This window comes from Amphiprion ocellaris, chromosome 5, assembly GCF_022539595.1.
Source record: "Amphiprion ocellaris isolate individual 3 ecotype Okinawa chromosome 5, ASM2253959v1, whole genome shotgun sequence".
Classification (NCBI taxonomy): Eukaryota; Metazoa; Chordata; class Actinopteri; family Pomacentridae; genus Amphiprion; species Amphiprion ocellaris.
Window position 1 is genome coordinate 28,086,597 of NC_072770.1, and position 14,347 is coordinate 28,100,943.

Genomic DNA, 14,347 nt, shown 5'->3' on the forward strand with positions numbered 1-14,347 from the left:
TTACTGATTGGCTAATGTGTAATATGCATTTTGTTGTTGCAGCTGCTTCATTCTGAAGGCTTTTTAACAATGCATAGGTGACTGATGGTAGCTTAGTTTGTATAATATTGTTACATTTTATTCTGTAAGGTTGTTTCTTGTACCGTCATTGATGAAATTTTAGTTCCATTTTGTGGTTATAGTGCAGCTAAATTCACTCACGATGCAAATGCTCTTATGCATCTAATTGACAAAATCACGAATGGAAATACTCCTAAATATTAATTTTACTGATAATAATGGTTCATTTTCTGTATGGTTGTAACAACATGGCCAACGTGTCTTCACGTGTTTTCCCAAAAGCAATAAACTGTTAGAAAATAAAGTGAATGTCTGATTTGTTCCATTTGTTTTCAGAATAATTGGAACTAACCTGCAGATTTCCCAGCAACCTCTTTATTATAGTCTTTATATTCTAAAGTTTGGTGTTTGTAGTAATAATAGTTTCACTGAAGCAAGGTGCCTGTTACAACCCCTGAACTTCCACACTGGTTACACATTGTACTCAAAAATTCGTCCCACCCACTCTTGTTGTTGTTGAAGTCTGGCCTGTTTATTTCGGCAGCTCGGCAGCCAAAAGACTTCTCATTCTTTCCAATCCCTTCATGCTGCCTTTCAGCCTAGTTCTCAGCGCATCAACAACAAGGGCCCCAACTGTAGGATGCTTTGGATAAAGGCCCAACTGATCTGACTCCACAGTGAGGCCTTTGTTAAGTAGGTGACTGATGGGAAACAAGAGAAACACACACACACAGACTTGGCACAAAGAGTGTATCGACTGAACAGCATAGCTATAGTCGATGGAGATATGCGCTGAGGTTGGTGAAGGTTAAGCTACACAGAAATTTACAATGAGTGCATGTTGTTTGTGACGGAGCAGCAGCTGTTTGCTACAGGGAAGGCCTCTACATTTGTACAGCTGAGTAGACACTTTATTATCTCTCAGCTTTGAGGCAGCTGCACAGTGCAGACGGTCTGCAAGGCCAGTCGAACTGTCTTATTCATAATGGTTACTATCTACTGTGAATAGATCAGTAGCTGATTTTAAATGCAGCATATAGACTTTGCATCGTTGCTTAGTTAATCATTTATTAAGGAGGTTCTGCTGTTTGCAACTTTAATACTTGACAATCATGGTTATGTAACACTGACAATATACAAAAAATATACCTTAAACCTGTTTTAAATTATGCATGTGATTTAATAACTTAAATGTTAATGAAAAAATATAACCATTATTGCAAGATGATAGCATTTTTAACCATTTTTGTGATATTGAACATATTGTCCTCACTGTCTGTTATTGATTGTCTGTTGATCTATTGTCTGAGGATTTTTTACACTCTCAGTTCAGGTGGGGTTACCTGATACCCCACCTGACCCTGTGAACAAAGCACAGTCCGTCCTGATGCATAAAGGTATCAGCTACATAAACTCTATCTCTGTGTATTTAATTTTAATGATCCCAGAACCTGGCCTGTCTTCATCAGAAAGATTGTGGTGCAGTTTAATTAAATTGAACTAAACGCATATTTATGCATATGACCAAGTAGACATGTATTGATTTTCCTTTGTCAGTGTAGCTTGCAAAAAACAATGTTGAAGTAGTTTTGATGTGCAAAAGTGTCCAAATTCTAGCATAAACGGGATGTTAAAAATTAAAGGCACATCATTACTGTAGCAAATGACAAATGGAATTTAATTTTACACCACCTGACATCTCCCAACAGTCAAGGTTCAGCTGACAGGAGTGCAGTGTGAATAAAAATTTTGCTTTTATTTGAATGGAGTAAGTCAATCAGTACAACAAAGCAATGCAGAGGGTTCTTGGGAAAAAGAGATTATACTGCAAAAAGTTGAACCTGACTCAATTTTTAATGCAGCACTGTGGTGTCATCTGGTCAATTTCTAGCGTTTCTAGCATTTCCAGCGGACTGCTTTGTGTGGTGAAGGCTGCTTTTCTAGTTTGCCCCATGATTGTCACAGCTATTGCTAAAATACTTAAAAAGTTGTCCTTTAAGTTTGGTCATCACCCCAAGTTGTGAGAGTCTGCGTGGACCCAACCTTCAGTCCACAGGGTGACGATGCTACAAGGTCTATGGACATACATAGACCTATAGTTGTTGGTTTTAAATTGCCGGTATACTCATTTCCACTTGTAGAATTCCATCGTATATAGAGGCAACAGGTCATATCTACCTATTCTGTGCATAAAGTATACACACCATTTCTTCTGTAGTGTACCGGCTGCACAGACATATTCTGGGCTGCATGTGACTTTTAATTTATGTCACGCTCTCCTTAAATATCTGCAGATGCTGAAAGTATAACACGGACCGTACTATGCATGCACAGAACAGAGTCCTCCAAATGGACTCCTGTGGACTAGAAAAGTAGTAAAATAATAACAACTACACGTTTGTGGTGTCCACAGCTGTTGGTGTGTGCAAACGCAAGGGAGTGTAATCAAGGCTTAACTAGTAACCAGGGGAGGCTTCAAGGAGTCAATGCCTCATTCCAGGAAGTAGAGCAGCAGAATCCCAACCCCCACCCCTGCTGCAGGATCTGCTGACTGGAGAAGCCGCTGAAGGACACTGAACTTATTGTCATGACAGTAAGTCCAGTCTGACATAACTTTGTCTTTGTGACATGGTGCATTGTCAGTTATAGGAGATGAAAGCTCTATATATATAAAGGGGTGAACATGGTCAGCAACAATACTTGGACAGGCTGCGGCATTCAAACCATGATTGGTTGGTATTAACAGGCCTAAAGTGTACAAAGAAAACATTCCTCACTCCATTACACCCCCAGCAGCAGCCTGGACTGTTGACACAAGACAGGTTGGGCCCATGGATTCATGCTGCTGATGCAAAACTCGGACTCTGCCATCTGCAGACTCAGCGGGAATGAATACTTGTCTTCATCTGTACAGTTTTAGTGAGTTTGTGGCCATTGCAGCGTCAGATTTCTGTTTCTGGCCCATAGCTGTGGAATCTGGTGAGGTCTCCTGTTCTTGTAGTCCATCTGCCTTTAGAGTTGTTCAGTACAGCTGTAAAGACTGGACCTCTGAGTTGCTGTAGTCTTTCTGTCAGCTCCAACCTGCCTGACCTGTGACCTCTCTCATTAACAAGGAGTTTGGATCAGAGCTGCTGCTCGCTGGATGTTTCCAAACCAGCAGTTTCAGAAACACTCAAAACCAGGATATCTGACACCAGCAACCATCGCACAGTCAGCATCATTAAGATCACCCCCCCCCCCCCCCATTCTGGTGTTAGATATGAGCATGAACTGAAGCTGCTGACCTGAATCTGCAGAGTTGTACGCGCTGCACTGCTGTCTTATGATCACATGAATGAGCAGGTGTTGGTCTCCTGGTTCATCCAGAAATTGGCAAAGAAGTGGAGCGTGAATGGACCTGATGTGGGTCATGCAAACATCTCTGGGCCATGGACTGTCTTATGTTGGTGTCAACCTGTCACTCAGAGCGACCATAAGTTTAATTATAGCTACCTTTAAGCTTTAATACAATTTTAACAGGTGACCAAAACCATTTTTTGTACCAGGCTGTAAGTATGTCTGTTTTTGTTCCAAATTTGTACATTTTAGAGCCAATTCATTCAATCATTACATGTCTGCAACTACAATAAGCCAACTACATCTGCTCTGCAAGCCACTGACTGCTCATGTGCCACGGAAACAATTGGTGCTTGACACAAATCCTAGTTAACAGAGCCTGTGTGAGGAGGTTCTCCATCATTCTCTCTGTAATTCACTGTAATACTTTATCAAAGGAGTTGTAGTTTATGTAGTGGCAACCTGAATTTGAGGGTGCTTTGATTTTCGGGTGTTTTTGATGGTGCTCAAGCACAGTAGGAAGTTCCAGATTCTCCAGAAAGACTTTACAGTTTCCACCCTCTGTGCTTGTCACACCTCAGGAAAAACGAGACTGACACAGTGCTACAGCCCAATCTGTATTTAGCTGCTATATCCTGTCAAAAGTGCAAAGTCACAGCCGTTCAGCAACATCCATTCGAGCCTTATGCGCTTTATTGTGTAAGATATGAGGAGCAATGCACCCATTTGTGCCGCAATCTTATTGTAGTATGGATAGAATTGTGTGCGCTGTCCACTTTCAAAGTCCAAAGCATGAATTGGTCCTTAACATGGCAGTCTATGGAGAGTGACTTGTTTTCAGAACCAGCCTCAAGTGGCCATTTATGGAACTGCAGTTGTTGTGATTTCTGTGCTGGCTTCATTTTTCAGCTCTAGAGGATGACACTTTTCCTGACAAAATGATCAATGTAGGGACAAAAATGAGACTGATATTCATATTCTTCTTAGCCTCTTTGTTTTAAAAGGTGAATAAAGACCTTTACTGGTTAAAATTAGGTTTTGACCTTGTTTTCATGTCCATATGGTATTTTTTATATATGGTGGAAGATTAATCGTGAACAAATTAAGCAGTCAACACCATGGCTGAGCATTTTCTCCTTGAAGCTGCAGTGTATGATGATAGTCTTAAAATGACTGATTCAGACGTCCAGGGTTTTATATGTAAGAAAGTTAAAGAACCAGTCCTGTCATCTTGCAGGGAGGGGCTTTCTGTGTTAGTTTGTGAATCAGACAAGCACAGCCGAATTACTCCAGTGTTAAAGTTAGCCACTGTGTAGCATAAAGTAGTTTTGTAATGTTTGAGCAGAATCATAGGCGATCTGGTTTGTTGGAGCTGCAATGAAAGACGAGGGGATTTTAATACAAGCCATTTTAGGGCATTGAAAAGATTATTTTCCTGAAGAAAAAAAAACAACTCAGAACTTTGATACACAGAGGTGAGTTTTTAGGGGTTTAACAAAAGATCAGAGAAAAGCTTTAAGTACATTTCCCTAAAAATCTAGTTTTTAATTAAACTAAACAATTACTTTTGTGCAGCAGCAACAAGCAATTATTTGTCATTTTTGAATCATGTATTAGTTGAGCAATTAAATGATTATTTCCACTGTTAATTTTCTGTTTATCTACTATTTGAGGAAGCTTTTTCGGTATCGTTACAGACATAGATCCTCTAAAATTAGCCCCACCAGGCAGCACCTTGGTGTTTTTTTAAACTCCAGTCGTCGTGTCCTCTGCTCCGTGGGCGCCAAAGCCACCGGCAGTCTTGTTACATAACAGTGGGTGGAAATGCCGCAGGTTTTCTGAGTGGATTCCCGCGAGTTCCTTGACTGTGTGAGCCGTCTCCGTGGAAACAATGAGTCATCCTTCGGCCGGGTGACGTCACGCAGGGGGCTTGAGTAACTCGTGGAAAAGCGCGCGCAGATTTGAGAGCTCCGTGTCGCTGTGTTATGCCGGTTCACGTGGACTGTGAGCGTGAACACGGAGCCGTGGGCTTGATGGGGGGTGTGACCGAAAAAAAGCAATTGGACGATGGGAGAGCAGTGGAAAGCGTTAAAAAAAAAACAAAAAAAAAAAAACACTGTCCGTGGGAAACAGCAGAGACCCACAGCTGCACTTTTAATGAATGAAATTTAAAATTTTATTAAGTTTCAACCTCAAATTGAGACTAATTGATAACATTTGGACTGTCACATTTCTGTCTCGTTGTTACAGAAAATAGTTCAGGACTTTTACCAGTTTTCAGAGTCTGAACAGGCTTCACATTACACGCACACACACGCACACACACACACACACACCTATACACACACATACAATGAGTTAATCAGCAGCACAAGGACAGCATTATTTGTATGCCTTGTCGCTTATCTCTCCTGGTGAAGGGGTTAAACTTTCAGTCAACCGGGTTACATAACGACATACAGAACACCATGCACAGCTGAAAAGGAGGGAAATTCAGACTTACAGTAAAGTTACAGAAGGGTCACATTCACAAACAACCTCATCAATCCATTCATCAGCTTCAGTTGGACCTTCAATCTAAAGCCTCAGGGTTCTCTTACCTTTGAATGACATTAATGGAGAAACCAATTAAACCTGAAAGGTGAAATTCACGAACTAATTAAACATCTCCATCTGCAACCATGACAACCACATGTCATTTCATAAGATGCCAGTGTCTCTTACAAGTTATCTCCAGTTTAGTTGTGACATGAACTGAATTTCCTTCACCTTGAGAGCATTTTCTACACATTTTATTCTACAAAATGCTAAATTACTCTCATCTTAATGTGGAGTTGTGACTATTCAAAGCAATGCTTCTATCTCAACATTTCAAATACTGATATACACTTCTGTTGAGTCATCTCAATCTCAACAGCACCATCAGCTGATACTACAGTGGATAATAGAACATTAAAGTTAGCCTTTCCCAGTTCAATGTCAACCTGCAATGTTGGCAAAAGGTGACAAAACGGTGTCACACAAACTACAGACACAGCAGCCTGCACCAACATGAATGTCTTGGGTCAAATAAAGACACTTAAATCCATTTTATATCTAATTCAAAGTGACCGAGTCAGAACTCCTTAAGACATTTGAGTGATGCAGAGTGCCCTCTTGTGGAAAAGCAACTGAGAATAACAGTGTTTTGATAATGTTTGGAGAGTAAAGAAAGGAATGAAATACACAGATAATTTTGTTAAACAATCTGCAATTTTAATTGAGAGACCATTCACACAGTATCAAACAAAAGAAAAATGCAAAACTTCATAGACAAAAATCCAACATCTGTTCATTCTAACATCTTTTGAAATAATGCTTCAGGTTTGCATCTTGAATGTGGGTGCCATTTTTTTAACAATTGACCAACCATTAACAGATGGAAACCTTCACAGTATGAAGAAGCAAGACAAAAACAGGTTGGCTTTACAGGAGATCAAAATGAGGGAATTTCTCACTTATCCTAATCCTTTCTTTAAAAAACAATGCTGGCATTTACACAGTGAAAATGACAAATTACTCGCACAATGTTGAACTACACAGTACATTCATAAACAAAACCAAAGCTCAAAGAGATTAACCGGTGAACTGGAATGCTGGGTGGCACAACTGTTTTAGGACTGACGCAGTTTAAGTGATGCAGGTGATATTACACCTGTCCAAGCTCATTCAGTATATTTGAAAATGATCAGAACAAGAAAAGGGGGAGGGACACTAAAATGCTTGATTGTTTATTAAAAAAAACAAAAACAAAAAAACCACGCACAAAAAAATGGCCACATGGGCCATGTTGAAGTCCATCGTACGAAACGGTAAAGGCTGTACAACCGTTCATCTTCAGCTCCCTTTACACCTGACGGACTTCCCTCTATTTTCTGTCGTTAGACCTGGAGCGGCTGTAAGAAAGAGAGAATAAACAACATATTGTTAATGCAAGCAAGAATCTCTCAACAAGCTGCCTTTGAGCCAGTATCATCAGTACAATCCTCAAACAAGCTTTAATGACAGATACTGAAAACGATACAATGTGAGAAACACTCGTCTAGGCAGTAAAACACAATTTAGAGAAAACTCTAAGGGATATAGGGTTGTACTCATGCAATAAACGGGCACCAAGTTGAAAATCTGAAATGTAGTCCAAGTCCTGTAGGTAACCCGCTGTCAAGCACATGTTATGTCGTCTCAACCTGAAATACTACAGCATCTGAAACTGTCACAACAGTTGCAGAGGCTAATATAGTTTGTTTACGCTCACATAGCATGAGCAAATTTTGGGCTATACACCAACATGTGCAACAGCGTCCAGGTAAACTCTTGTGGACTTGGGGAGATGGTGAAATTTATGTCACATTAACCCAGGTGTACTTGCACAAAGTAAACACTGGCCTTATTAGGGTAGTGGAGTGTGTGTTATGGTGTTGGCATGCTGTGTGCTGCCACTGTGTTTTCCTTCCTGTTTTAACAACATCAGCATAATGTTAAGCAGGAGAGAAAGACACCATGTCATATGAAAGAACTGGGCACTGCAGCAGAAATCATCTTTATAAAACCTTTTTTTTTTTTTACACAATGTAGCTTTAAATAACAGTGATGACAGTTAATAACTTGAAAGATTGAGCCTAAGATTTTTCCAATAAAAGAGTTGACATTGAAATATAGCAATTTCATTAAAGTATTTTTAACGGTGGTATTAAATTGAGAATTGCAGAATTTCAGTGGTATAGCACCAACAACCACATTTCTGTTATTGTGACATCCCTGAAGGGATCTGCAGTAGTTTCAGTTGGGAGGTATATTATTCAAATGAAATGATTGCATTTATTTGAGGAATGAAATTATCGTTACACAGCTCAAGAGATATCAGTACCTCCTTGATCGGGAGAAGGACCTTGAAGGTTTGTGGTTCCTGTCCCTGGAGAGGGACCTCTCTCTCCTCCTGTCTCTGGAGAAAGACCTGAAAAAGCCAAACCAAAGCCATTACACAAACATTATAATTTACTAAATATACTTTAAGACCACAACTTTAATATACAGTCATGTTTTTGTTACATTAAGTGCATGGCCACATGAAATTTCGTGCACGTCTAACTATATACAAGATATATTTTTCCTAAAGATATGTTTATGTATGATTTATTAGTTTATATTCACAGTTCCTATTTTACTATTAGGTGCAAATTGTACTGTTGTAGAAAACTATTGATTTACCTCTATTTTCTGTTCTATGATGTATTAATGAGAATAGCCCATTCAATAGCATCACAAACTTAAGCTTTCAAAATGGTCACAATGAATAAACACCTCTCAAAAAATTTCAACTACAAAGAACATTTTCATTTTTTTTGTAAAGGTAGGGTCTGCTGTAATACTGCTTATAGCTGGGTGTACTTAAATGGAAAACTGTGTATATAGTTTCTACATAAAGCTTATTCCAAAGTATTACCTATATGCAATATTCAAGTTAGCGTTTTTTTCTGCATTGGAGGACATACTGAAATTTGACATACCTGCTACGGCTGCGGCTGAAGCTCCGCCTACGTGGAGATCTGCACAGGGAGAATACAAACTTTGTTAGGAACAAAGACAGATGCATTGGCCACTGTGTAGAGCTCCACATTATTTGACTCCTTTTCCTACATTGGGCTCCTTCAGCACAGCCCTTTGTCTATCTTAGTTACTCAAAACGTAAGTAAAAGACTTTGTGTTCTTCCAGGGAAAAAAATGATCTCAATCAGAAAAGAGCTCATTGGCAATGGACCTAGTGCATAAAGATGGAAGGCACTTAGGAATCATTCCTCACCTATCCCACAGTACCATGCACGTCTTTAAATAAAGTTACATGTGTCAATTATATTCCAGTCTGTAGTTTGAAGTGGTAGACAAGTGTGTGTGTGTTCTACAATTAAAACATATCAAATATTCTAATCCTTATGGCTTAATAGTAAATCAAAGTGAGCTCATAAGCAGCATTTCCCCTGTAAGGAGATTAAACATTGTACTGTGGACTGGCCCTAGTGTGAGGAATTTAAACAAACACACACGGGCCACCATCTGTATGAAATTGGTCCACTGCACTTAAAGGGAGGACATACACAAATGGAGGCTAGTAATGAAATCCAAAATGTTTTTCATGGGAAATACGTTTTGAAAAGAACCAAGATAAGAGCTCTTCAGACCAGCACAAAAAAGTAACTGATATTCATAGGGGGGGTTGAGAAGAGTTTGGATTGGTGTGACTATAATTCTGCTCAGAGCCCTAAGTCATACCAGATGATTATCTATCATCGAAATTTCTGGAAGCATGAAGTTCCAGATATTTGATGTTGAACCATTCCTTTTTGAAACAAGGACTACAGAACTGGTGGATGACAAAATAACAAACTTATGATCAAAATAATAAAAAAAAGTAGAACCTTTTCAAACCAGCTGTCTCTTCACTTTCAAAACTGTAATCAGCAGTGTACTGAATGAAGCAGGAAAACTTACTAGTATTTTTGGTTTTCAACAAGCTAGATATGACGAAAGGGAGGCAGACTGTCGGCCGGGTGGGTAGAATTGGCTGAATAGGACTGGCCAGATGCTGCAAGGTGATTAGGTGGCAGGCAGATGGGGGCTGGCTGTGGCTTTTTTCCTGCTTTAATTGGTTAGCCGAAGGCTGCTGCTGGTAGGTTGTAGACATTTGGAAACGTAATACGCTGATTGGTCGGGAATGTGAGGTGGGCCGCTGCCGTTTGGGTTAAGGTTGAAGGAGGAGGAGGTTGAGAACGGCATGCTGAGGAACCAATGGGCTGGTGCAACCTGACGACTGGCCATGCCTGGGTCATGTGACAGCACCAGCCAAGCTGATTGGGGCACGATGGTCAGCAGTCACATGATGCTGAAAGAGGACTAGTTGATTGACTCAGAGGATGGTGAGAAGAGGCATGGTGGTGGCTCTGCAACGGGTTTCATTCTTATTAATATAGATGAAAAATAAAAAGCATCCTCAAACAAAAAGAAAAAATTGCATCACATTTGGCACTTTCATCCCCCCAAAATTTTAAACAGGTTATACTTTTTCCAACACAGGAAACCTGCCTAAACCTGTTCCATATACCTATTTTGCCATTGCAAAGCAGTTAAAATGCAGAAACTTTGAAAGCGCACAGAAAAAATGTACACCTCAAAAGAAGCATTAGTGCCTAAAGCAAAAGTAAGGTCTTGCAGGCCATATTTTAGATGCATTTTGCAATAGAAAGACATCCCTTTATAAACCTAATCCATAGTATAACGTCCCATTCTCACGTGATATTAAATTAAGTAGTTATGAATACCCATCTGCTTGGCTCTTTGCACTAAATGATCAATAATGTCAATGAAGATGAAACTGCAAGCCTTAGACATTGCAACAGTCACAAATGTATAATCAGCAGAAAGGTCACAAACACTAGTAATGCCTAGACTTGAAATCCATAAGCAAATACCAGGAAATATACTGTGGGTAAGAGAGTCAAATCAGTAAGTTACAAAATGGTATTAAAATAGACTGAAATTATACTGCTGGCCACGGTCAAACAATAACATGTAGGTCACCTTCGTCTGGGCGGTGGGCTACGACGCCTGTAGTCATCTCGGTCTCGAGGACGTCTGCTCCACGAAGGAGGAGCACCACGGGTGCGGCTCCGCTTCTCACCATTGGACAGTTCCACTCGCACTCGGCAACCACACAACGTCCTACAAAACAGCCAGACAATATGAATTCTTGTGGCTATAAAAAGAAAAAACCTGTTTCTCTTCTTTCAGCTGCTGTACGTCAAACATTGTTCGGATCACTGCTTACCTGCCATCAAGCTCACGCACTGCATCAGTTGCATCTCTGGGATCTTCAAATTCTACAAAGGCGAAACCTGGAGGGTTTCTGGCCACCCAGACACTGCGGAGAGGACCATAGTAGCCAAATGCCCTCTCTAGCTCAGTCTTGTTCCCATTGTTGCCCAAGTTTCCAACATAGACCTTGCAGTCAAGAGGACAGTCACGATGCATGACTGTATCTGAAAATCATGGACAAAGACAAAAACGTTAGTATTAATGTTGCAGAGACTTCAAATTTCCTGTTAAGATAAAGCCTACTTGTAGTTGCAATAACACTTAAACGGCTGAAAATTCTTGCACACCATTGTTGTTTGGTTTCCTAATAGAAATTTAACGTAAACCTGTGTGACCGAAGCTAAGCGTGTGATGTGAAATGCCATTGTATATTGCTACTTCACGCGGCCAATACATTTTCCAGAACAAGAATTTCAATAAGCTAAAATGCATTTAGTGTTTCTGACCTGATGTTATTCTTAAACAGAATTTTTAGCGATAAACCACATTCCCAATTCATTATTTTATATATTTAGCAACCCAAACAAGCGTAGCGTTAAGGATATGCAGGCTATGCTAACCGTAGCTAAACAAAAAAAAAAAGCTATGCGTGGTTGCTAAAGCTAAACCCTGAAAATGAATAAATAATCTCATTCAAAACTTCACAGCTTAACTGAAACGTCCCCTACGTGCTGCCTATGCAATGTACAGTTTTATGTACAACATTAAATTGTGTTTAGATTTTACTCCGCGGCGACATCTCCTGAGTATATAAGGATTGCTAAAATGGCTGTCGCCTGTTTGAGGCCTACTGTGCGGCGGCGGGACCCGGCTCGCAGGCAGAGAAATCAAACAGTACAATAAATTGGTGCAGTGAAGCGACTAATCGAAACTCTACATTTTGTTAAAGGTCCAGTACATCACACTATGAAATATTTTTTGTAAAAACTCTACCGTGTTGGATGCGGATCACAGCTCAGAATATCGGCGCTTATCCCGCTGGTTTGTTCCACTCGGTCGTCGATGGAAAATGGCGTGACGGAAGATACGTTTGTTAGTTGGGTTAGCCGGATGCCGGATGAGGGGCGGGGTAAGTTGAATTGGTGATCTTTAGAAAAAATAAATACATTTTAAAAAACAACTAACTTGTATTTTGTAACAATCTAAACTTTTCTACTTTTGTAAGATGAACTCGTTAAATATTTCGGTGTTAGCGCTGAACCAGGAAGCATTAACGAATACACATTTTAGTGCCCGGAGCTGCAATACCACATTTGGCCACAGATTGGGAGTCAATGTGAGTGTGGCGCTGTTTACATATTTTTTGTAAGGTAGCGACTGATATGATTTTTTCTCCTAGCAAACCTTTATTGAACAAAATGATTACCATGTACAAAGCATTGGACTAAAGTAAATAGAGCAGAAATGAACAGAACGAAGTCCAAATCAATGAATAATCTAAATACAATTAACAGACGATGCAAATACACTTGACAAACAGAAAATCTAAGTCTTTATGGCGGTGACATTGCATTTTTTTGTATATGAAACTTACCTAAGGTTATTTGAAGACTGACAATGCTTGTTTTTTTTAGTTAACTGGTTCTGAAAAACCGAAGCCGTCATTATGTATACACACACCCACACACACACACAGAGACAGCTCAAGCTCATGAAAGCCTATTAACTGTAACAAAGCTTAAAAATATGCTTTCAAACGTGTAACGGAACATAATCTAGTCAATGTTCACAGTTTCCCAGCATTTTAAAGTCTAAGATTTAAACCCAGCTGTCTGGTAGATCATCAATCACAGCAGCCTGAGTGAGTTCCATAATTTTTCATAAAAGAGCGATGAGCCTGAAAGCCCTGAAAACAGAAATGTAAACAAGGTGTGAGATGAAAATACTGATAATTGAGCAGAGTGCCCTTCTGGCTTGTCACCTCACATCCATGAGGAATAACAACTTGTATGTGCAAGGCTGTGTGCATCCCAGTGAAGTACCAGATGAGCACAGTTAACTCAGGATGAAGGATAATCTGTGTGACCTCTACCCATTATTTCACAGCCTGAATGCCACCAACCATCTTATCTTGGTCAATCTAACTCTGTTTTTGTTTTAAAATCTTTAGTTTCACGTCTGCTTTCTTAGAGTAAAATAACATGTGCCTCATTTACACATACACATTAAGGCTTGTTTTGTTTTCAGTCTGGTTTGCTTTAGTTAACTTTAAGTCATCCATTTTTAATACTTTTCATCCTGTCCATAGGGACCTGGAGCCTACTACAATATATAATGCATTCTCTTAGTCGGGTTTTACACAGATGGTTGCACACCATGCTCTCAACTCCTTTCAAGCTCTGCAGAGATGGCTCAATGAACATGAAGGCTTAAATTGCTCAGGGCGGCAGCCATGTGTGAATGTCACTGAAACAAGGGCAATCACACATTTTTACTGGATCAAAAAGTTGTGAAACTATACTGTATAACACACCGAACACCAAATTTCTGGATTGGGTTGATCAACACACAGTAAAATGACAGCTGGCTGTGTCCACTAAGTTTGTGACTTACATATTCCTAGAATATAAATATTTGTCAATGCTGAAAACAAACACACTGTTTGCAACTGTCATGCTTTGTTCTATCAAAGTAGTAGAAATGGAACATAGCTGCTGAGTGAGGATTCTTATGTGTCTCACGTTGCATTTGCACAAAGATGGAGCTGACAGACTTGACTACCATATATCCCAATCCCATATACAATAACAGTGTTTTCAACACTGCAAACGGGAAATGCTTCAAACTGTAAGGATGCATATTAAAAATCACTTGATTTGTGGAAGAGATGGTAGTGGATACTCTTAAATGTGATGCACAGGGTAAGTGGATGAATTTTCCACAGGTGAGAAAAGTAAAATGCTTATTAAATTAAGATCCTTTTTTTTCTCCCAAAATCACTGTTTAAATGATACACGTCTTTGATAATTTCCTGTTGGTATAACAGAATAAGGGCCAGTAAGTCATGGTTTGTTCATGGGAAGGTATATTCACACGTGTGTACATA

The 14,347-nt window shown here is 39.7% G+C and overlaps 1 protein-coding gene across 1 annotated transcript; it reads right to left on the bottom strand.

Moving 5' to 3' along the window:
• Positions 1–6,629: 6,629 nt before the first annotated feature.
• On the bottom strand, positions 6,630–12,394 carry srsf3b (serine and arginine rich splicing factor 3b). Its single transcript, XM_023278926.3, has 6 exons — positions 12,235–12,394; positions 11,255–11,465; positions 11,008–11,148; positions 8,943–8,981; positions 8,303–8,389; positions 6,630–7,331 (listed from the first exon to the last, which is right to left on the bottom strand). The coding sequence occupies exons 2-6, from the start codon at positions 11,455–11,457 to the stop codon at positions 7,304–7,306; spliced, it is 498 nt and encodes a 165-aa protein (XP_023134694.1). The 5' UTR covers positions 11,458–11,465; positions 12,235–12,394; the 3' UTR covers positions 6,630–7,303.
• Between the last annotated feature and the right edge of the window lie 1,953 nt (positions 12,395–14,347).